At 46.3% G+C, this 23,776-nt stretch overlaps 3 protein-coding genes across 3 annotated transcripts; 1 reads left to right on the top strand and 2 right to left on the bottom strand.

Moving 5' to 3' along the window:
* The first annotated feature begins 71 nt into the window (after positions 1-71).
* LOC100828372 (coiled-coil domain-containing protein R3HCC1L) lies at positions 72-3,030 on the top strand. The gene is made up of 6 exons (XM_003565092.3): positions 72-442; positions 1,198-1,304; positions 1,395-1,667; positions 1,754-1,921; positions 2,339-2,428; positions 2,548-3,030. Exons 1-6 carry the CDS (start codon positions 147-149, stop codon positions 2,733-2,735), a joined length of 1,122 nt encoding a protein of 373 aa, XP_003565140.1. The 5' UTR covers positions 72-146; the 3' UTR covers positions 2,736-3,030.
* A 1,100-nt stretch (positions 3,031-4,130) lies between these two features.
* Positions 4,131-9,870, bottom strand: LOC100834709 (probable Histone-lysine N-methyltransferase ATXR5). Its single transcript, XM_010234551.3, has 6 exons — positions 9,450-9,870; positions 9,242-9,334; positions 5,458-5,681; positions 5,279-5,379; positions 4,985-5,197; positions 4,131-4,772 (listed from the first exon to the last, which is right to left on the bottom strand). Exons 1-6 carry the CDS (start codon positions 9,823-9,825, stop codon positions 4,613-4,615), a joined length of 1,167 nt encoding a protein of 388 aa, XP_010232853.2. The 5' UTR covers positions 9,826-9,870; the 3' UTR covers positions 4,131-4,612.
* A 4,066-nt stretch (positions 9,871-13,936) lies between these two features.
* LOC100834404 (uridylate kinase) lies at positions 13,937-23,574 on the bottom strand. The gene is made up of 7 exons (XM_014899521.1): positions 23,517-23,574; positions 22,864-23,008; positions 22,712-22,765; positions 22,368-22,459; positions 21,607-21,833; positions 14,435-14,611; positions 13,937-14,364 (listed from the first exon to the last, which is right to left on the bottom strand). Exons 2-7 carry the CDS (start codon positions 22,993-22,995, stop codon positions 14,216-14,218), a joined length of 831 nt encoding a protein of 276 aa, XP_014755007.1. The 5' UTR covers positions 22,996-23,008; positions 23,517-23,574; the 3' UTR covers positions 13,937-14,215.
* Positions 23,575-23,776: the final 202 nt, after the last annotated feature.

Genomic DNA, 23,776 nt, shown 5'->3' with positions numbered 1-23,776 from the left:
ATGCTTTAGAGTTTTGGGGCCTCTTTGAATTGCCATTTTGTTTTGTTATGAGTTGCCTCCCACACTAGGAGTAGCACTATAGTCCAAGGGCCCACCTTTGATCTGCCTTCACGAAAAAGAGCAAGAGAGACCAGGCTACCCTACCAATGGCGGACGCGGCGGCCGGCGGCGGCCACCGCTGGACGGAGGAGGTGGACGACTTGGTCGACGCGGGGGACGTCGACGGGGCCATCTCCCTCCTCGAGTCCGTCGTCTCCAACCTCTCGACCGCCGCCGCCGCCTCCTCGCAACCGACCGGCGCGGAACTTCGGCTCGCCACGGCGCTCGGCGACCTCGCCGGCCTCCACGCCTCCCGCGGGAGCACGCTCCAGGCCGACACGCTCCGCTCCCGCGCCATCGCCCTTCGCCTCCGCGCAGCACAAGCTCCCCAGGCCTTCTTAGGGTTTGCTGCTCTTGCTCTTGCTTTAGAACTTGCTTTAGAACTGAACCTTTACGTGCTCGAACAAACCAAACCTGTCGAATTCGGAAGCTTCTTGATCGCGAATCGCTTTAAATGGAACCTTGATATGATGGGGTAGAAGTAGTGAGGATCGATGAGTGATATGGAATGAAAGATCAGAGATCGACGGACATGATGAGATTGGATCGAATTGGGGATTAATCAAGGAGAAATTTTCACTAGAGAACTAGCTGTAGCATTTCCTTTCTACTCTCTACTCACATCGATAGGGTAAATACCAAGCTACAAGGTTCAGAGTTGCAGCAAGTAACAGTAAAATAAGAACAATTTCTGTGAAAATACCGTGATGGTAAACATTGTTGGCCGTAATTTATAGTTACTGGCTTGAGTCTTTGCTGTTGGATGTAACTTAACCCTCCGCTTCTATCTGGGCTGTCAAATGTCTGAACCCTGGTTTTCAGTTATGGTCTTAGGCTGGGTCCTGACACCGTCTCAGGATGTCTGGTTTGAGACTAGGATTGCATGATTGGAACAAGAATTTGTTTGATATGAAGTGCTAATATTTTTAGACTTGGTTTAGTTTTCTTTGCAAATTCTATCTTCTAGTTCATGATCACTTTGGTATTAGTGCATGATTAGTAAAAAGTGGCACATACTCTGAACAAATGTAACCGCAATTCTTCCTATTTGAGACACCGTCCTAACTTCTGTTTTGCTTCTAAAAATGTATATTGAAGAGATCATGGGAAGGTGGAGAAATCTTCACCAGAAGAGTGCGCCACGGGTTCCAAGGACTCTGAAGTCTCAGCTAATTTTGATGAGAAAAATGAAGATGAAGATGATGGTATTATTTTTGTGGTCTGTGTGCCAGGTGCTATCTTGGAACAGCTCGGTTAAACTGAGATCTTAAATTCTTTCTCTGATGCACATGCAGATTGGGAGGCTATTGCAGATCGTGGTGCACATGAGGAGACACCAGTGCGCCCCCTCAAGCAAGAGGCAAGGGTGACTTCTTCAAGTTCTTCTGAGAAAAGTAGCACTCCGTCATCTTCAGGGCCCAAGAGGAGGGGAAGGGGTTCTTTTCTTTATGATAAGAGTGTTCTATACAGTGACCAGTGTGGTTTGGAAAGAGATCTTGATGACAAGGGTTCTGATCCTCGGGGTGGATTGAAGGGTCATGTGGATGAGCAGCAGGAGAACAAGATTGGTAATTTATCAGGTTTATTTCATCTGCCTAGTTAACTTATTCATGTTGATTAAATCAAATACTTGTTCTCTTGTCTGGTTTTGTAGCTGTAAAACAATATGGGATAAGGCATGCCCTTGTTCTTTATGACTTCCCACCTAGCACACGCACAACAGATTTGGAAAGGATTTTTGAGAAGTTTGGAGACCACGGAGTTGCCATTCGCTGGGTCAATGATTCTACTGCTCTTGCAGTTTTTCGGACTCCATCATCTGGTAATTTGGTTCTCACAATTATTTCTAATAATCTTTTTGTATGTTTTAGGTAGGATGATCTAGAAACTGTCACCACTTTTTGGGTTTAACCTGGATTTTTTAATAGAAAATGCACCCATCATGTGTGATCTAGAATCTGCAAAGCTCCAATGTCAAATATGATGTACTGGACAAACATTGTTTCATTTTCATATTTATTATTTTATTTCCTGTAGGAGAGTATCAGGAATTTTGGGCTAAACTGTTATAGTGTCTCAACGTAACCCCACTGCCAAAGTATTAGAGGAAATCCTTTCAATTTTGTTCTTCCAATTAGGTTGCATGGTTCTGATATGTAAGCTTGAGTCTTGGTATATTGTTCAACCTGATGATGTGAACTTGCGAGCTTTTATTAATAATTGATCCATTTACCTGTAGCTAAGGAGGCACAAGCCTGTGTGCCTCCAAGATACAAGGTGCGGCTACTGAAGGAAGACGACGATCTCTTGGCCAAAATAGATGGTAGAGGTAACAGCTCGTGCATTGTGATCATCCTTTATTCGCTTGACCTCCCCCCTGTGGATCATGTGTAGATCATAGCCTGTAACATAGCTTCAATCTGACGTTGTTTTCGTGTTGGACTGCAGACCTAGAACCGCCGATGCCAAGGCCCAAGACATCCGCGAGAACGGCACAGAGGCTGATTGCCCATGGGATGGGGTTAAAGCAGTTCACAAAATTGGGGGCGGGCGAGCTGAAGGAGCAGGAGGAGGCGAGGAGGAGCCGGATCACCGCTCGGCAAGCTGCACGTGACGACGCATGGGGTTCGGACTGATGACCCATTGGCAGTCTGGCTGCTCCTCTGGCCTTGCTTTTGTTACATGAGTGTGCCAAAGTTAGAACCTCTGTGCTTGGTTTTATGTTGTTGTTTCAGAGATTGCAGGGACTTGTACTAAAAACAAAACAAAGGCCTAAGCACCGTGGTGTGTTGTTGGAATGTTGATGTGAATTCCTGGACTTGGTGAATCCCAAGTTGAAACTCTGTAGTTGGTTCGTGTTGTTTCAGTGGCTGCAATGACTTGCCCTGAACAAACAAGACCAAATGTTAAAAAAAAAAGTTTTGTGCATCATTTCCAGAGGGAGCTTGGTACGCTGCCGATATGGAAGACTGTTCAGTCCAGCGGCAGCTTGCAAAGCCACGCCAGTCGATGAGGTCCACTGAGATGGATGTTGACGCTGTTGTCGCCCTGAGGTATTGGCGAGCTCCGGGGAACGGCGTTATCGACGATTCGAAAGGGTTTTGGACCTTCGAGCAATGGCATGTGTGGGCGAAGGAGCATGAGCTCTCGCGCTCTACATGAACCTTGGCAGAGCAGAGTCGCTGCAATTTCGGATTTGCTTGGAGCTGATCTCCAGATTTGAAAATGCTAAACAGAGGCGGCTAAAAGTCCCAGCCTCAACCAAGGCCTCACGGATGTTCAATTTTCACACGATACTAGTAGGAACTCTAATGACAAGGTGGCTCATTTCTTACAAAGGAGCTGTGTATTCATGTCTTTTGATCATCAGGTTTGAGTTATAACGTAATGCCTCTTAAGTTTGAACCTCTTGATGTTTTGATTGAATAGAGATTTTGCAGAAAGATTTCTCCTTGGCTTAGGGCTGTTCATAATCTGTTCCACCAGACCGTCTCAAAATCGTCAATTTTTATCATTCATTTTTTGAACTAACCAAAAGGTCAAACCAGTCAACAAACTCAAAACTCTACTAGACTTGCTGTCTGTTGGGTTGGGCGGTTCCCCCAAGCCGATTTTGAACAGCGCTACCTCGGCTATTGTCCTAAAAAAAGTGAAGAGCGTAGCTCATCTGACTCGGAAATAGTTATTTCCGAGTCAACATCGATAAGTCCTTCGATCAAGATCTTCTCAGTCTCTTTCGTAGATGCACGGATCTAAAAGGTCTCTTTCGTAGATGCACGAATGTCATGTTTAGATTGGATAGTTCTTAGGGTGACTTGACTAAGAAATTGTTAGTATTTCAGTCACCTAGGAAATAACAAACCAGGAAAGTTAGCTTCATTCTCTCAATGTCTGTTTCGGAAAGAAGTCTCGCTTCACCCTCAGTGTTCACAAAGTAATCTATTGAGTGTGGATTGCGATGAAATGGGTTAACCACAATCATGTTAGTTAAGAAATGTGCTGAATAACCTCACGGAAGTGTTAAAAACACATTTATGCCAGCAACAAATAACTACAATGAACTCCAAGCGAATTACATTAAGTTTAACCGAACAACAAAGCCCAGCAAATGGATGCAACGTTTTTTTCCTTCGACTTCAAATGTGCCTCTAATTGGGAACAGCTACATATAGATAAATAGAGACATGGGTAGATATTTATCCCCAGAAAAAAAAGAGGCTCAGTTCTAACAGGAGCTCCCCAATAAAAATGAATATGAATGAGAAAGAGACATCTTGGGAGGTCAGGAGAAAAAAACATGAGGATCCCTCTATTCTCAGACAGCTGAATGAAGACACTGCTTTCACTACTAACAACACCAGCAGCCATCATTTGTCGTCTTCCGGGATCTCTTCTGAAAATTGGACTGTATATGAATTATTGGATTTGTCAGCAATGATGAAATGCCGCCATTAATCCCTATCTCGCCCAGATTCCTTGATGTTGGGCAGGTCAAAAATATTTTCACAATATGTTAGACGAAATCATGAGTTGGGTAGGCATACTCATGTCCATTGTAATCATAATATAGCCTTTCACCACAAGCGATGTCACGGCAGGCAACCAACAAGACATGGCTCTCACCATCTATGTTGTACCTCACACATTTGATATTCAGCTTCTTCTTGCCATCCCTGAAAGAGTTTAACAATTTTGAACTTAGATATAAGTGGATTTCCTCTCCTTCAGGACATAATACAAAATTATTTCCAACAAATTTCGCAAGAATGTATGAAACAGACAGCCATCACAAAATGATTCTTAACATGCAAATGCTGATAATTGCATATTAAAATATGTATCTAACATATTTTATGCTAATAAGGAGAGAAAAGCAACTACTTACGGAGTGTGGTTGTTAATGCCATTAATAAAGCGCGCAATGTTTCCACGTTTGTCAGGACAAATGACGAGCCTTTTGGAAGGATCCGTTGTCCAAAGAAGGGTCATTATGCTATCGCAATCATCATTGACCCTGTTCTCAAAATAATCTACATCTCCAGTATATTCAGCTATGAAGGTCATGTCCTTAATATCTGCATCGGCCTGCACAGTGAAGCTGAAAATAAATATGTATTAGTTTAACTCCTTTGTACTAAAAGTGTAAAAACATTTAAGCATCATGGGTTCAAGAAAGTACCCCTCATGGGAATCAAAAACCACAAGAAGTGGAGGGCATTGTCCACTTTTCTGCATGGCTCTGCAAAGTTCTATGGTTTCTTTGTCCTCTTTTGAAAGAACCTTGAATGTTCAGGCACACACAGTTGGACACAAAAATATCCAAAAATATAATGCTGTTTAAGTAGAAGATTTGCTAACCTGCATACCACCTTCCTCCAATCCTGCTTGATTAGAAGACTTAGGAGCCATACTACGCACATAAGTCAGTTCATTACTAAACTCCATTTTTGAAGATGTCAGTGCAGTGGCTGCAGAAGCCATTTGTCTGAGCCTTTGAACTCTTTTTTCAGTGGGGACAAATGGCAGAATCTTCCTCCTCTTCTTCTGCATAACAAGAGAACGCTTCCTGCGCCTCCTAGCATCTGAAAGAGTACAATATTTGTTATATTAAGACCATTACACTGTGCAGCTAAAAAAGGAGACAAAAAGTTGCACTTACATGCTCACATTTGTAAATTAAGTTCAATAATTTTTTCTGGTCTATATTCAAATGAGATGCATATTTGAGAAGTGGTGCACCATACTTGAGACTATTATAAACCCATTGGTACGTCTAAGTGATGAACGAGGGGGGGCGGGGTGGGGTGGGGGGGGGGGGGCAGGCTAACGTTTATATTATCATCCAGGTATGGTAGTGTACCACTGTAGCTTGTTGTATCATATGTAAGTTTATTTCAGTATTATCTGTACTAATTTGACTAATAGAAAACTGATAACGCATTAAAAGAAACCGTGAGTACAATATTTTAGGTGGTAAGAAGCAATACCAAAACACCTTAATTTGTTCCAGATTCAATCTGGTTCATGTTTATATTCAATAACAGAAAAATCTGTTTGAACCTTAACTTAATTGAGGTGCTAGTTTCAAGAAATGTGTGCTCTAGGAACGTCATTTTGCAACTACACGTGTAATGAAAATGCTAGAACACAGTACAATAACCAATCAAATAAGAAATAGATAGCATGTCAGATCATCTTTTGTACAAATTTTTGCAATGTTCATCACATAGACAACCCAAACTAGCAGCTAAAGGGTTTCTTAAAAATATATTTCCGTGAGCTACTTAAGTTGACAGCTTTAAGCGGTCAGTGAAAATTCACATTGGGATCATCATATGTTCCAAAAGGTGGATACAAGTTCATTTCTACCTGATATCTAAAATCAGTCCAACATATTAAATCCTACTTTAAGGCTGCAATTTGCTTGATTGGAAAGATTGATTAGTGCATTGAGCAAATTAGTTCTCTTAGGTAGAAAAATACATCTCAGTATAGCACACATCAATACATTCTGCAATCAGCAAGAAGACCAGTTCGTATATGGATTTTTATGGAAAGGTGGCAACTTTTTTATGTCTCAGTGAATGCAAGGCACATCATCAAGAGGGTATGCGTCTAATGTACCAACTTATCCCACAAATCATTGGGCGCATGTGATTGGAAATGTTTGACTAGTGCATTGAGTAAATTATTTCTCTCCAAAATACAGCTCAGTAGAGCTTGCATCAGAACGTTGTGCAATCGGAAACAAGAACAGTTCATATAAAAATTCTTACGGAAATGTGTCGGCTTCTTTATGGCTCAGTAAATGCAAGGGAGATTATCAAGAAGGTGAATATGTGTAACGTATCCCCAGGGGCGGACCCAGATTTTTTTTGTGTGGGGGGCCAGAATAGAAAAGATTGTTACTAGAGGGGCCAAAGCACAAAAATATATAATGTATAGTATAAAAATCCAGGGACCTAGGCATAATTTTTGGATCTTAGGGGGGGGCGGGCTCCTGCTGGCCCCCCCTGGGTCTGCCACTGCGTATCCGAGAAATCAATGGAAGTCAGTGAATCCATAGAAGCATGACCAACCGATTCCAATAACACATTCCTATTACTACACTGAAGGAATGCACTATTGACCTGAAATTAATGTTTGTTCAAACACCCTTCCCGCATATTGCCAGTAGCAACAGTTTTCCCGCATATTTTCAGTGGTGATAGCTCATTGCACTGTTCATTATCTAGAAATTCAAATTCACTGGACATATTTGTAGGATATTATTGCATCGACCTCTCAGCCAAAACAATTTCAGGATCAACGTACAACACCACCGAAAAACTAAAACTTTTCCTACCGCTTGCTCCTATTGGGTGGGCACATTGTCCTCGTATTAGTCATATTTTAGATAACTATACATATTCCCACATATTTCTGGCAGTAATAGCTTTCCCGTGTATTTCCAACAGTGATATAGCTCACTGCATTTTTCATAAGCGCGAAAGTCCAATTGACTGGAGATATTTGCAGGATACTGACATCAACAGGTAAGTCATGCAGCCAAAACAATTCCAGAATAATTGTAGAACACCACCCCCAAAAAATAGAATTTTTTGTATCACTTGCTCCTATTAGGTGTCGCATTGTCCTAGCAATCAGTCATATTTCATATAAACTATTTGCACTGTAATCTAGCCAGCAAGTGGCAATGCAGCATGCCTACACAATCCCGCGTATTCCTGTCAGTAATAGCTTGCCCGCGTAATTTTGGCAGCGGTAGCTTTCCCACGTATTTTCAGTGGTGATAGCTCGCTGCATTTTTCATTACCAACACCAACAAAAAAAGAACTTTTGCTCCTGCTTGCTCCTGTCGGTCGGGTGCATCATCCTTGCAATCAGTCATATTTCTGGCTAGTGCATTGAGTAAATTAGTTCTCTCAAATAAATAAAAAATACAGCTCAGTAGAGCTTGCATCAGAACATTGTGCAATCAGAAACAGAACAGTTCATATAAAAATTCTTATGGAAAGGTGATGGCTTCTTCGTGGCTCAGTAAATGCAAGGAGATTATCAAGAAGGTGCATATGTGTAACGTATCCCACAAATTAATGGAAGTCGGTGAATCCATACAAGCATGACCAACCTATTTCAATAACACATTCCTATTACTACACCGAAGGAATGCACTATTGGTCTGAAATTAATGATTGTTCAAACACCCTTTCCCGCATATTGCCAGCAGCAATAGCTTTCCCACGTAATTCTGGCCGTCGTACCTTTCCCGCGTATTTTCAGTGGTGATAGCTCACTGCACTGTTCATTATCTAGAAATTCCAATTCAATGGCCATATCTGAAGGATATTAGTGCACCAACCTCTCAGCCGAAACAATGTCAGGATCAACGTACAACACCACCAAAAAGTTAAAAAATTTCCTACCGCTTGCTCCTATTGGGTAGGCACATTGTCCTCGTGTTAGTCATATTTTAGATAACCATACATATTCCCACATATTTCTGGCATTAATAGCTTTCCCGCGTAATTTTGGTGGCTGTAGCTTTCCGGCGTATTTCAGTGGTGATATAGCCATTATCTAGAAATTCCAATTCACTGGAGATATTTGCAGGATACTATGATGTGAACAGGTAAGTCGTGCAGCCAAAACAATTCCAGAATAATTTTACAACACCACCCAACAAAAAGAATTTTTGGCATCGCTTGCTCCTATTGGGTGGACACATTGTCCACGCAATCATTCGTATTTTATATAAACTATTTGCACTGCAAGATAGCCAGCAAGTGGCAATGCAGTATGCCTATCATCACAATAACACAACCCCGCGTATTTCTGGCAGTAATAGCTTTCCCGCGTAATTTTTGTAGCGGTAGCTTTCCCGCGTATTTTCAGTGGTGATAGCTCACTACATTTTTCATTACCAACACCAACCAAAAAAAGAAAAGAACTTTTGCTCCTGTCGGGTGGATGCATCATCCTTGCAATCAGTCATATTTCAGATGAAGTGATAAACTATCGCTATGCAAGGTAATCAGCACATTGCAATACAGCAGAATGATCAGACACGTGCAATCAAAACTCCACGCATAAACAAATAATGGTGCAGACATATCCTATGATCTCCCCTACTCGCAATTACCTTGAGGATGGGCACATTTTGGCGCCTCGACGTCCTGCGCCCCCTTTTGAATCCTGAAGAACTCCACGATCTTCTTCTGCTTCATCGGGAACCCTGGAATTCACCACGGAAACAATTAGACACGAAACAAGAAGCGACTACTCCCAAAAAAACAAAAACTGGAAATGACGAGAGATCGATCGAGCCATCGAGGGTGTAGGCAACGCACCTATAACGGGCTTGGACGGCGGGGCGCAATCCGGGCACAGCCAGTACCCGAGCGGGACGGCGGCGAGTATGGGGCGGAGGCAGAAAGTGTGCCGCCCACGGTCGCATAGGTCACACAGCAACATATCCTCGTCCCGATCCCCGGAGCCGCACACCTCGCACGGGAGCGTCTCGTACGCCCGCCCTCCCCTGGCGCGCGCGACGGGCGGCGGCGCGTCGACGGGGACGGACCGCCGCATCACGTCGGCCATGGAGCAGAAGCGGCGCGGCGGCGGCGGCGACCCGGGCGGCGCATCGGCGGCCGTGCGCTTCCGGCGCAGCCCCGGCGAGGCCGTCTTCGTCGGCGTCGGCCCGGGGCGGCCCGGGGCGGCGGCCATCCTCGGGGTTGGGTACTCGGGAGAATAGAGAGAGGGGGGCCGAAACGAGAGGGTGACGTGGCGTTGGGTCACTCGCCTCGGGAGCTGTGTGTGCAAAGGCGAGCGGACCGCGGAAGCTCCGGGTCGTAAATACTGAGAACGGCGAGGTGACCGTTGCAAATCGCCACCGGTCTGTCTGCTAGCCGCTTTCTTTTTCACCCTCCCGGTTTTTCGTTCGGATTTCTTTCTTCTTTCAGATCCTTTTTCAAACGTCGTGTCTTTTGGATGTCCCGTGACGTCAAAAACAATATATTTTGTTAGATCGACTTCGTCAAAAATGAAAATGGAATTAATAAATAAATAAAAATTGGATGTCGCTTGCAAGTAAAGACCGTCTTGGGCGTATATGATTGAAAAATTCAAGTGTTCGTTTATCTTTTATCTCTTCTGTGCCTTCATTCAAGTATAGGTGTGTATAAAAAATGTAATTGTCCGAAATAAAAAAGAAAAAGAATACAAAATTTGAAAAATGAATAAAATATGAGCAAACCACTGATTGTATGTCCACATTATAACTCAACAACAACTTTTGAGTTTTTTTCCTACAACCAGCACTTTTTGATTTGGTTCTTATTGTTTCCTCAATCCGAGCATTGGCCGCTCTTAACAGTGAAACTGACCATAGGATCCACATGTAAGGATTGACTACCCATGTCAACTGCATCCAGAACGCGGTGAAACTGCCGCTGATCGGTGCCACCCACATGGACGACACTGTGTCTGAAATAGCACATAGCGCCGTCATTGTTGGAGTCATCCTGGGCTTCTGCGTCATGAACTCCCCCGCACCAGGATCTTTCAGTTGTTGCTGGTGGTGGCCATGGAAGCCACACCTTCTTCTCCGCATCCATCGGCTCCACCGCCTCAGCCACGCCACCACCGCCATCGACGATGATGGCCCTCCTGTCGGGGAAGCCATCGCCAATGAGGCCATGAACGACATCAGCGCGACGTAGCAAAAGGGATTGTGTTGGTGTGGTGGCGGTCGCTGTGTGTGCGTGCGGTGGTGGTGGTCGGGTGTGCGCGCGCGGGGGGTGATGGTGGTGGTTATGTGTGTGCGCGCGCGCGTGTAGCTCGATCCACATTCTTTTGTGTCGGAAACATTTATGAGAGTTGCATTTGACGTGTGTGGCGTGAAAACAACACATTTGAGTTTATGGTGTTGTCTGAGGGGCAAATCTCAAATTTTGGCAAGTTCACTACTGGCACTGTGTACAAAACTATTTCATTGGATAAAGTTAGGGACGACATTACAGTAATGAACCCATTGGTTCATACTCTCTTCATTCCAAAATAGATGACGGTGTGGATTTTACACCGTTTCTGATGAGCAAATTGTTTACGTTTTGCCTTTTGTACGAATATGTAAGTAAATAGTTATAAGTATACAACATGTAACTAGTATTTCTCAGAAAAAGGTAGAGGTACAATTCCTCGAGAAAAATATCCTTTTTCGGTCAAAGAGGATTAGAGGTCTTCTGAGCGTCATGTTTTTTGGAGTTGAGGTAGTAAATAAGAAGTAACCAATAATCATCTCTCGAAGAAAGAAGCAATCAGTAATTGCTATGGACGTCATTAAAAGCATTTGCTGTTTCTAAATCTTTGAGAGAGAGAAAGCTAACTCCTTCCCATTTGGTGACTTGCGTTTCCGAAGTTTTGAAATGAACCCGTTCACAATGGAGTATACTAGCTTGCGTTCCCCAAATTTTGAAATGAACCTGGTTCACATTGGAGCAAGTTTTTGTGACCCGATTTTCACAGTGCTAAACAGATATCTCATTAATTAGTATAAAAACCAGCATAAACTCTTATTTGTGTCATACATTTATCATTCTCTATCATTGGGACTCATATGTCAGTGGCGCATGAACAACACATTTGACTGGCAAAATCTCCGATGCCTATGCTCTGGATTGGAGATGTGGAATGGGAGAAAAGGAAGCTGTGGTGACGTGGCGTTGGGCTCACTTGCCTCAGGAGCTGACACAGCGGAGGACTGCTGGTCGTAAATAAGAAGAACGGCGAGGTGACCGTTGCAAAACGCCACTGGCCTGCTGGCAGCTTGCCGGTTTGTTTTTTCTCCTCCCATTTTTTTCGTTCGGTTTTCTTTCTTCTTCCGAGAGTCGCCCTTTTCAAACGTTGTGTCCCTTTGGACATCTGGCTGGTGATGTCAAAAATAGAATGGAATAAACAAAATTGCATTCTTTTTGTCACATATTAAGTGATTCAAATTTGTTTAAGAGTAAATTTCAAGAAACCACATTTCTTGGTGCAGTCTTCTCACACAACCACGCATTTCGTTTTTTTTTGAAAGAGCACACTTATTCGGACTAATTGTTCAAGTGACCCAAAACCGATGGTTAAGTGTATTTGACACTTTTCCTTACATGTGGGGCCCACTGTCAGGTCGCAACCCATTTATGCATTAAGCCCACTGCATATTTTCATTCCCACACTTTTCTCCCCCTTCTTCTTTCTCTCGTAGGCGTGGCTGAACTGCTACGGCACGGTGGGCATGGCCATGGGCAGCTTGACCTGCGCTCTCCACTCCTGCTCGCCCCTCGATGCGCCACCGGAGAGAGATGGTCTTCTCGCTGACCTCGCTGACGAAGAAAGCCTCGGCGCTTGCGGTGGCCCTCACCTTAGGCTGGAACCCAGGAAGGCTCTCAAGGCCGTACACCTCGACGCTCTGGGCCGCGTCGGTGCCGGGGTTGACGAGGACGACGTGGTTGCACCTCGCGCCGTCAGCCGCGTCGTGGGGAAGGCGAAGGAGACGCGGCCGTTAGGCAAGGCACCGGAAGCTTCATGTGGTTGGCGTAGGCGTGGCTGGCCATGAGGGGCATTCGGGCGGGCAAGGTGAAGATCTCCCCGCAGCGGCGGGTCTCCTCCCTGGCTAGGGCCCAAGGCCTGTTGGCGGCTGGGGTGGCTGCTAGCTTGGTCGGCTCCATTTGGGGAGGAAACAAGAGCAGTAGGCGTGTGGGGAGCCGGAGGCGGAGAGCGGAGCGAGCGAGAGGAGAGGAAGGGGATCGGACATAGAGGCGGTCGGGGGGCTCAGGCTAGGGTGCGGAATGGGGACGGGGCTCAGGCTGCACTGGCGGAATGAAGGAATAGGATTGGGGGAAACGAGGTGGCCGGCCGGCAGAGGTGGTAGCGGAGGCGGCCGCCGACAGAGGTGGGGGGAGGAGGAGCAGCCGAAGAAGAAGCGGAGAAAAGCGTGCGAATGAAAATATGCAGGCACTTAATGCGTAAATAGGCTGCGACCTGAAAGTAGGCCCACGTGTAAGGAAAAGTGTCAAATACACTTAACCATCGGTTTTGGGTCACTTGAGACAATTAATACGAAGTGTGTTTTTTCAAAAAAATTAAAAAAATGCGTGGGTCTGTGTGAGAAGATTGTCTCGAGAAATGTGCTTCGTTGAAATTTATTTTTTGTCTAAATATGGACGTATCGATATACTAAAGTACATGTAATATTAATGCAGTATGTCGTTTGTATGTAAAGACCGTATTGGGCATATGTGATTGGAAAATCCTCATGTTTAGCTTATCTCTTTTGAACCGTCATTGAAGTATAGCTGCATATAAAAATGTAATTGCCTGAAATTTCTGTGTTCTAGTCGTTTGAAAAAGTGGAAATTGCACACAGAAATACAATTGCAACATAATTACAGATCTAAATAATAAGAATAAAAGAAACAAGTATAAAATGTAAAAAAATGACAAGAAAACCACATTGAATAAAAATAGTAAATATCACAAAATGACAATCATTACGTCTGCAGTGCCACAACTTTTGGGATTTTTTCCAAGAAGCACCATTTCTGGCTCTTAACAGTGAAACTGGCCACCCTGGCCCGCACGTAAGATGCCGCATCACCATCCAAAATGAATCCGTTCACAATAGTAGCTGGGGTTTCCAAAGTCTTGAAATGAACCCGTTCAAAATAGTAGCTGGCGTTTCCAAAAAATTGAAATGAATCCGTTTCACATGGTAGCACTTCGTCTCACTTGCCAATTTATGATCCAATTTTGGCGGTGCCAAAAATCATCTCATTAATTAGAAAACAGGGTATGAACAGACTAGAAACCCTCATCTTCTATTGCTGACCAATACCTGGAGCCCGGAAATTTCTTTATGTATACAGCCATCATACATGCCACAGGAGACCCTTAGATAACGAAATAATTTTATTACATACTCCTAGCTTCTATCATACACACAGCATAACGGCAGTTTTCTGCAAAATAATTTGCCCCGAGTGTTTTCCCTTCTTCAAATGTTACAATTAAACGGGTACCTGGATAGCTAATCTAGCCTAAATCCAACTAGAGAGACAAAGAGCTCTTTGATTCACCACTCATTAACTAAGCTTCTTTCTTGATCCAGTGCACTCTCCACATTCCGGCCCTGATTCCTTGTGCAGCCTATGAAGGTACCAACCTTCTCACCGACGATAGCTTTCGCAATATTTCCAGGGTTTTGCAAGTTAAACACGACAACTGCAAAAATGCAAATTAGTATCGAGAATCGAATACAATAAAAGTCTCACAAAGTGATAGCGCCCTGTACCAGGAATGTTATTCTCTTGACATAGTGTAACGGCAGTCATGTCCATAACTGATAGGTCTCTTGAAATCACCTCATTATAGCTCACTGTCTCAAGAATGCGGGCATCTGGGTTATGTTTGGGGTCCGCATCATACACACCATCAACATTTGTTGCCTTAAGCACTACCTCTGCATTGACTGTGTGCATGATACAAGAAATAAGTGCAAGGCAAAATAAACAAAGCCAAAATTTAAGAGAAAAAACAACATTCGTCTTCGTCGTCAGAGAAAAAACAAAAGCCACCATCATGGCCTTCTCGTATGTGCCTAATAGAAACCGGGTCACCGGCAATGGTGAGCGGGCCGCCGGCAAGAGCTTCAATCTGCACAGGGATCCTCTGGCATCCAGATGCCGGTACTTCAGCGAAGCGATGACGCAGGAGGACAACTCTGGCGACGCCATCGAGCTCCCCGCGAGCTTCCCCGCCGGCTCCGAGGCCCTGGAGGTGATCGCGCTCTTCTTCTACGGCGAGGACGTCATGGCGCTGGACCCGTTCAACGTGGCGTCCATGTGGTGCGCGGCGGAGTTCCTGGGCACGCGCTGCGACCTGTACATCAACCAGGTGGTGCTGCAGAGCTGGGACGACGTGAGCCCGGTGGTGCTCTTCTACGCTTGAGCTGAAGGAGTAGAGCCCCGCGAGGTTGCGAGACCTGGTCACGTCACACCTGCGATCTGCCTACGTTGACAACCTGCTGCTGTCGGACCAAGAATTCAAGTCCCGATGGGTCCCCATGATCCGTCAGCATGTTCTTGGTATGGAGATAGATGATGATGACGCACAAAAGGAACAGAATCTAAATCGTTCGTACAAGAAAAAACAGCTTGATGGAACATCAGAATCTGCAGACATTGCCAGGAAAATAAGACCACGGGGCAACAGCCACGGCCGGTGGATACTTGTTCGGACCATTGTCTGAATGAATGATTGGCTACAGGTGCAAAAGGGGAGCAACATACCAGTCAGACATGTCGGATGACCGCCTCGGTGGCGCCCTGACGTCTCCGTTGAGCAGGGGAGGCGGACGGCGGGGCAGAGCAGGGAGACGCCGCCCTTTTCAAGAATTTTTTTTGACAGCTACCGCCCTTTTCAAGTTCCCTGTGTTCTTAGCCTTGAATACTCTGAAAACAGACAGCAAGGACCTGGAGGAGCAGGGCTGCAGGGGAGCACGGCAGAGGCCAAGGATGAAGCTAAGCTAGGGTTTTCTCGCCGGCAAAAACACAAGGAATTCGATCCTCGCCACACCCAGCGTAGTCCAGAAACGGTAACGGCAGGGGGGCAGCCCAAAAACGTAGGCGGGCAGTCCACAAGCGGTAGGCGACGGTGGCGCCTCGCCGTGCCCCGACAAACGACGTCGGCAGCCGGTGCAGAGCGATTGGCGAGGAAGGGAATGGGGGAACAGCAAAAGCCGGCGGCGGACTGGCGGAGATGAGAGATTCGGAGGCAATAGGAGGATGATGATGGATGAACGGGGTATGTTCACCGGTATCCCGGAGGTGATGGCAATGGAGAGCATCGTGTCGAGCCATGTCGCTTTTGTTTTTCGAGAAGGGCCAGCATGCAAAAGCGCCAGGCCTGTGTGTCAACTGAGAGGTATGAATGCGTATGAATCCTAACGATGACCGTACTTAGGATATATCGTCGAATCCAGTGACCGTATTTTTTGGTTTCCAAAATACAATGACTAAACTGAGAATACGGCTCAAATACAGTGGCTGCGGGTGCATTTTACTCAAATTTATACCCCTAAACACAGAGAAGTGCTTATGTGGCCATGTGCGTAGTCCTGTAGTCCAATTACTCACCACTACAAGGAGCACATCAATAAATATATGAAGAAATTCATTGAATGTTCTTCGCACTATTTTTTGATGAAAATGTTCTTCACACTATGACATCCCTCGTTTGTAAGTTAGAGTTGGTGGCCGGAAGTGCTTATGTGGCTATGCGGGTAGTCATGTATCCAATTACTCACCACTACAAGGAGCACGGAAATAAATATATGAAGAAATTCCTTGAATGTTCTTCACACTATTTTTTGACGAAAATGTTCTTCACACTACGACATCCCTCTTTTCTAAGTTAGAAAAGTGCTTTTGTGGCTATGTGGGTAGTCTTGTAGTCCAATTACTCACCGCTCCGCGTGTGCTTCAGTTACAAAAGTGAGTGAGCATTGTTTGTTCCTCTGTATTCTCTAGTACAACAACATTTGTACGTGCAAAGCAAATTTGGAGGAGAGGGCCGGGGGACGAGAGGCTAGGAGCGGAGTATTTATGAGGAACGGAAACAAGGAATGGGCGTAACAGCGGGTCCAGCAGAACGGTGAGTGTTTTGACTTGCACATCGGCACTTGGTGCAGATATATCATCCATGCATCGGCTCAAAGGGAAAGGGAACCAACGATCCTAACAACATCAAAGACGAAGCAGGTATCTGGATAAAAGCTGGAAACGAAGAGACTCAAAGTTGGTGTCCGAAACATGCTGCCCAAAAGATTTGTGAGCTCATACATCAGACTGTCCATGGCTGCCGGGGTTAGCAGGGAGCGGAGGAGTGAGTACTTGGGGCGCTCGGAGTCTGGGTGGAATGGGTTGTGTTGTTCGTGATCTGAGCTTCGAATGGTGTTGGGGTATTTTTAGGGAATTCGACCCCCAAGTCCGCTTCTGCACTCTCTCAAAAAACATGGGTCGTCGTTGCGAAGGAAGAAGAGTACGGTGGTGAGGAACACGGCGTCGATGGAATTCGAATACGCCACGTGTGGGATAGTACGTAAGAATTCCTTGAATGTTCTTCACACTATTTTTTGACGAAAATGTTCTTCACACTATGACAGCACATAAGCACTTCGACGCTGAATCTGATCGGTAGTGCTTATGGCGACCACCAACTCTAACTTACAAAGAGGGCTGAGATTGTGGCTTAGGCTCATGTTGACCAGTTGCTTCCGATATCCTAGCCGCCGGTCAATTCTGCCAGGGATTGGAGCCCCAATTCGCATATTCTTCTAATACTGGTCGCTAAGCACAAAAAAATTCCGTTCACAACATCAAAGACGAAGCAAGGTATCTGGATAAAAGCTGTCAACAAAGAGACTCAAAAAGATGGTGTCCGAAACATGTTGCCCATAAGATTTGCCAGCTCGTGCATCAGACTGTCCATGGCTGCCGGGGTTAGTAGGGAGCGGAGGAGGGAGTACTTGGGGGACTCGGAGTCTGGGTGGAATGGGTTGTGTTGTTCGTGATCTGGGCTTCGAATGGTGTTGGGGTATTTTTAGGGAATTCGACCCTCAAATCCGCTTCTGCACTCTCTCAAAAAACATGGGTCGTCGTTGCGAAGGAAGAAGAGTACGGTGGTGAGGAACACGACGTCGATGGAATTCGAATACGCCATGTGTGGGATAGTACGGAAGAATTCCTTGAATGTTCTTCACACTATTTTTTTCATGAAAATGTTCTTCACACTATGACAGCACATAAGCACTTCGACGCCGAATCTGATTGGTAGTGCTTATGGCGACCACCAACTCCAACTTACAAAGAGGGCTGAGATTGTGGCTTAGGCTCATGTTGACCAGTTGCTTCCGATATCCTGGCTGCCGCTCAATTCTGCCAGGGATTGGAGCCCCAATTCGCTTATTCTTCTAATACTGGTCGCTAAGCACAAAAAATTTCCGTTCACAACATCAAAGACGAAGCAGGGTATCTGGATAAAAGCTGTCAACAAAGAGACTCAAAAAGTTGGTGTCCGAAACATTGTGCCCATAAGATTTGCCAGCTCGTACATCGGACTGTCCATGGCTGCCGGGGTTAGCAGGGAGCGGAGGAGGGAGTACTTGGGGGACTCGGAGTCTGGGTGGAATGGGTTGTGTTGTTCGTGATCTGGGCTTCAAATGGTGTTGGGGTATTTTTAGGGAATTCGACCCACAAGTCCGCTTCTGCACTCTCTCAAAAAACATGGGTCGTCGTTGCGAAGGAAGAAGAGTACGGTGGTGAGGAACACGGCGTCGATGGAATTCGAGTACGCCATGTGTGGGATAGTACGTAAGAATTCCTTGAATGTTCTTCACAATATTTTTTGACGAAAATGTTCTTCACCCTATGACAACCCTATTTTGTAAGTTCAGTTGGTGGTCAGAAGTGCTTATGTGGTCGGGATTGGAGCACTTTGACGCCGAATCTGACAAGGCTGGCCCACCTGTCGGGCCATCGTGGCGCCACGTGGGAGAAGCCAAACCCTCCCACTAATATAGCTATAAGCCAAAGGGCAAACCAAAAAGATCCATAGCTGACAGGGATCCCGGCTTCGGCCGCCCGCCGCCGACGCCGCTCCACTCCTCCCTCATGCGGGCTAAAGTTGCCTGTACCTCTAAGGCATGATAATCGCCGGCTCGATGGCCGCCCTGCAATTCTCCTCCTTGGCCGTGATGAGGCTGGGCACCACACGTTTCGGCGGCGCCTGCGAAGACGCACTCGACGTGCCCCTTGCCCGCAGGCGACAGATCCCTCTGCTCCGCCGCATCGCCCTTGAACCGGAGCCGGAGGCCAAGCTTCCAACCGTGCTTTTCTTCCCCAAGTCTGGCCGTGCACCGGCGCTACTCGATCTCCTTCTCCAGTCAGTCCCGGTCTCGAACGCCACCATCCTCGCTAGGATGCATGCTCTCCAGCCCCGCTGCACGCCCGAGCGCCGCGTGGGCATCTTCTTCCGCACCGCGCCCCTCCAACACCGCGTGGCAGAGGCGGTGTGCTGACTTGAGCGCACGGTGCCGCTTATTTGGTCTGAGATTGCGGCTTAGGCTCATGTTGACCAGTTGCTTCCGTTATCCTGGCCGCCGCTTAATTCTGGCAACAAAGAGACTCAAAAAGTTGGTGTCTGAAACATGCTGCCCATAAGATTGGCGAGCTCATACATCGGACTGTCCATGGCTGCCGGTGTTAGCAGGGAGCGAAGGAGGGAGTACGTGGGGGGACTCGGAGTCTGGGTGGAATGGGTTGTGTTGTTTGTGATCTTGGCTTCGAATGGTGTTGGGGTATCTTTAGGGGAATTCGACCCCCAAGTCCGCCTCTGCACTCTCTCAAAAAACATGGGTCGCCGTTGCGGAGGAAGAAGAGGACGCGGGTGAGGAACACGGCGTCGATGGAATTCGAATTCGAGCCACGTGATGGTGACGGGAGCCAGAGCGCGTCGATGGCGCGAAGTGCCACCTCACGTGCCTTCGAGGAGCACAGGATGCCCGGGTCGAGCACGCGGACGAGGGACTCGACCGCTGGTGAGGAACACGGCGTCGATGGAATTCGAATTCGAGGCTCGTGATGGTGATGGTAGCCGGAGCGCGTCAATGGCGCGGAGTGCCACCTCGCATGCCTTTGATGAGCTCAGGATGCTCGGGTCGAGCACGCGGACAAGGGACTCGACAGCGCCTTCTCAGAACATGGCCTCCGTGGAGGAGCCGTCCCTGGCGGCGAGGCCTCGTTGCGCCGGTGAACTTGAGGAGAGAGGTAGGGGAATATGATTCTTTTTGTTTGCCCCTTGGCTTATGACTACATCAGTGAGAGGGTTATGTTTTTGCTCCGCTGGCCCGACAGGTGGGCAAGCCTGTCAGATTCGGCGTCAAAGAGCTCCAATCCCGATCTTAGGGTGATTAGTTACCGCATGACGCCAAAGTGGTACTGATTAGAAACGATAAAGGAATCTTGACCTGACCTCGAACCCTAGCCACAAATGTGGTACTTTTTTGTAACTCCCTCTGCTCCGAGCTCCAATGTCTGTAGATCTGTGCGAGCGCTGCAATGCTGGCCCCTCAGGAGCAGATATCCGTCTTCCACCTCCATGCCAGCTTCTCCTTTCCATCTCCTCGAGCTTCTCGTCTTCCCTCTGTTTTGTTTTGCCTGCAGCGTTGCCACCGCTAAGCTGCTCTGTTCTTCCGTCCCATGTATCTAGACGCTTTTTAGGTATAAATACATCCATATTTGGGCAAATTTGAGCCACTTAATATGGGATGGAGGAAGTATTTGCAGAGTTATCCTAGTCTAGCTTGTGTGGTCTGACTTAATTTGGTAGTGACTGTATGCTGTGATTTAATCTGCTATAATACTAAGTAGGTGTTGTGATTTGATTTGCCTGTCATACTAAGTTAGAATGTGTCCATGAAGTCGTCTCGTCATACGCCATAAGCGTTAGAAGTAAGTCCATTTTACCCCCCCCCCTCCCCCCCTCAACTATTGGTCAGGTTCAAATTCCGCCTAAACCCCTCAACTCCTCATCCCGCACATCCTCATCCCCCTGACCCTGTTTTCCCTTCTTTTTCCTGGTTTGGGGCCACGCTGATATTTTTCTGGTTTTCGGTGCCACGCTGGCATTTGACCGGGATTGACTGCCACCCTGGCAAAGGGAAAAGGAGGGCTCGGGTCTTCTTCCCCCACCCTGTTCTCTCTACTGCACTGCTCTTCTCCTCCTCCTCCTCCTCTGATTTTTTCTCTCTGCTGCACTGTTATGCATTTCTTTGCTGAGAGATAGTGGAGGAAAAAACAGTACAGAGGAATAGGGCAAAGAGATTGACGGACAGTACAGAGGAATGGGGGAGGGGGTACTGGCCTAGCCACGCAATGGCCTTCAGCCACCACCGCCCTACTAAATCCCGCCACCGGTGCCAAGCTGCTGTTCGTTCTAGGGTTGGGGAAAGAAAAGAGAACGGGGAGACAAAGGGAGAGAGAACAGCAGGAAGAAGACCCCCGCCCCATTCTCCCTTTGCCAACGTGGCAGTCAATCCGGGTCAAGTGGCCAACGTGGCACCCAAAACTAGAGAAAAGAAGGAAAAACAGGTCAGGGGGGTGAGGATGAACGGGGTGAAGGGTTGAGGGGGCTATTTTGCCCGGTTTTAGAGTTTAAGGTGGAATTTGAACTTGGCCAATAGTTTAGGGGGGTAAAATGGACTTACTTCTAAGCGTTATAATGTTTTGAAGGGGGTTGGTTGCCTCAACTCGCCATACTGTTTTAAAAACTTTGGCTGCACTGGCATCCTTGAGGACCCTTTTTTAATGTGAAAAAATAGACATCCCTTCAAGTATATTTCTCTAGCCTTTTTTAATTAAAGCAGTTCATACTTCATAGTGAAGATAAAAGGAAAAAAAAACTCACTTTCTGCGCAACGAAGAGCAGCAGCTGTATCAGTTGTAAAGAATGGGTTCCCTGTCCCAGCAGCAAATATGACGACTCTTCCTTTCTCTAAATGCCTGATTGCTCTTCGGCGTATGTATGGTTCTGCCACTTCTGAAATACGGAATGCAGTTTGGACACGGGTCGGTATTCCAATGCTCTCCATTGTTGCTTGGAGAAATATAGCATTCATGACAGTCGCCATCATACTGAATTACAAAGAAAAAAGATAAAACAGTCAGATGTAGCTGCGGAAAAACTTTTAGAGAGAAATCATGCAATCATGTAACAAACAATGTCTTTGTAGATAAAAAAAAGATGCTTTTTATTTATTTTTTACAGATAATAGGTCATAAATTACAGGTGGATTTGAGCTAGCATAAAACTTTGAACAATAAATAACCATGGATTAAATGGTTTTAAGATGCAGTAAATTTACCACTTGGTAAAATTGCTATGATGAAATACTCACTCCAGCAGATTTGAATATGACTTATGTGATGGGCACAATAAGGTATGGTACTACAAACATCGAACTGGCCAGAACGTTGGCATGAATTGTGTAATAAGTACACTCCTACCAAGATGAGCTGATATTGCTTTTCTAAACTCTTGTTTCATTATATGGCTTATAGCACACTAAATGGCATTTGAATTTATTTTTAGGCTATTTGAAATCTGATAGCAGGATTTTAAGATGATTTAATCATGAAAAGAAATCATGTATGGAACATTGTTCGTACCCAATGTAATCCGCAGATGACCGGTCAAGCCCACTACATCCAGCCCAAGAGGCCCCACGGAAGATATTGCCGCCACCAACAACAATAGCAACCTGCAAGAACTCTCTTTTTTTTTAAGTGCATCACATGATTGTACTAAAATAAGACAAGATAAACATATATACATAACATGAGAATGCTTGCTTGGAAGGCAGTGCAATTTAATTACTACCACTAAACATAACTATTCGCATTCACTTCATTTGGTTTCAGTATTTTTGGAATGAATTAGTTTCAGTGTTCACAAAGGTAAATCTAATAATAAGTGGCCAATAAAAGAAAAAAAGGCAATACGAATGACGCACCTCTACACCTAGTTTGGTGACAGAAGCAACCTCTCTCGCAATAGCCATTGTAATCTGCAACAGAAGACACAAACTACATTAATCACATGATGCACACACATCAATGGTTTAAATTCAAAGACGGCAAGGCGCTCCATCAAAACCAGCCCCACCTTTGGGTCAATGTTTTCCGTGTGATCTCCAGCAAGAGCCTCCCCGCTTACTTTGAGCAAAACCCTCTGCCACTTATACGGCTTTTTAGACCTTGAACCATCGTCGAGCATAAGGCCGCTGAACGGTGGCATCAGTGATGCATGACTTCTGACAAATAAGATGCAGTATGCATTAATGGGAAATAACTAAACAGTTACTTCAAGCGTCGGACATCAGGCGGATACGACAAAATCAGTAGGCGAGCAGCTGATTCCAACAGAGTGCATGTAAAGGCTAGAGACAACCTAGGTTTGGCGGGCTGATGCCATTAAGGACTAAAAGACCCACATGATGTAAAAAACAGTAAAACACCGCTCTTGAACGCGCTCCTTGCCCTTGTTATTTGTTAAGCCGGTGAGCCAGAGCTAAACACCGCTCTTGGTCACGCTCCTTGCCCTTGTTATTTGTTAAGCCGGTCCAACCTCTAGCTCTATCTATGCTCTGCGTGCGCCACAGCTACAGAGTATCTATCTACTATCTAGCCTCCGAGGGGAACAGAACACGGGTACTGAGCAGCAGCATAAGCATTCCGTCGAACACCTCGTCCCAACCGCCATCCACTTCACTCAGCAGGGCGGAATTAGAATATAAGTTAACTGGAGGAGTCGGGTACCGGTAATTGGAGGAGGAGGAGGAGGAGTCGGGGGCGGCGGCGGCGCAGGCGAGCGAGGGCGTCGTGGTGGAGAGGGAGCGGAGGAGCGGGTGAGGCGCGCGGCGTGGGAGCCTCGTGCGCGAGGAAGACGAAGGGAGAGGGCACGGGGTGGCGTGGAGGGAGGAGGGGAGGCGGAGGTAGGACGGAGACACGCCGGTGGCGCCGCCGGCCGCCCATGGTGGCCGCCCGGGAAGGAAGAAGGAAGAGAGGATTGAGGCCGA

Source organism: Brachypodium distachyon, chromosome 2 (assembly GCF_000005505.3).
Source record: "Brachypodium distachyon strain Bd21 chromosome 2, Brachypodium_distachyon_v3.0, whole genome shotgun sequence".
In the NCBI taxonomy this organism is placed as follows: Eukaryota; Viridiplantae; Streptophyta; class Magnoliopsida; order Poales; family Poaceae; genus Brachypodium; species Brachypodium distachyon.
Note: the sequence above shows the minus strand (reverse complement) of the source record. Positions and strands in the feature narration are given on the sequence as shown.

Coding starts and splice junctions, on each gene's coding strand:
- LOC100834709 (XM_010234551.3), bottom strand. CDS start 9,825: ATGGCCGCCGCCCCGGGCCGCCCCGGGCCGACGCCGACGAAGACGGCC. Junction 5,682..9,241: donor AAAATGTGCCCATCCTCAAG/GTAATTGCGAGT, acceptor GTACTCTTTCAG/ATGCTAGGAGGCGCAGGAAG. Junction 4,773..4,984: donor GGCATTAACAACCACACTCC/GTAAGTAGTTGC, acceptor AAACTCTTTCAG/GGATGGCAAGAAGAAGCTGA.
- LOC100834404 (XM_014899521.1), bottom strand. CDS start 22,995: ATGCCACCGTTCAGCGGCCTTATGCTCGACGATGGTTCAAGGTCTAAA. Junction 22,766..22,863: donor CGGAAAACATTGACCCAAAG/GTGGGGCTGGTT, acceptor CTTCTGTTGCAG/ATTACAATGGCTATTGCGAG. Junction 14,612..21,606: donor TGCTCTTCGTTGCGCAGAAA/GTGAGTTTTTTT, acceptor TCATGCACACAG/TCAATGCAGAGGTAGTGCTT.
- LOC100828372 (XM_003565092.3), top strand. CDS start 147: ATGGCGGACGCGGCGGCCGGCGGCGGCCACCGCTGGACGGAGGAGGTG. Junction 1,668..1,753: donor GCAGCAGGAGAACAAGATTG/GTAATTTATCAG, acceptor CTGGTTTTGTAG/CTGTAAAACAATATGGGATA. Junction 1,922..2,338: donor TTTTCGGACTCCATCATCTG/GTAATTTGGTTC, acceptor ATTTACCTGTAG/CTAAGGAGGCACAAGCCTGT.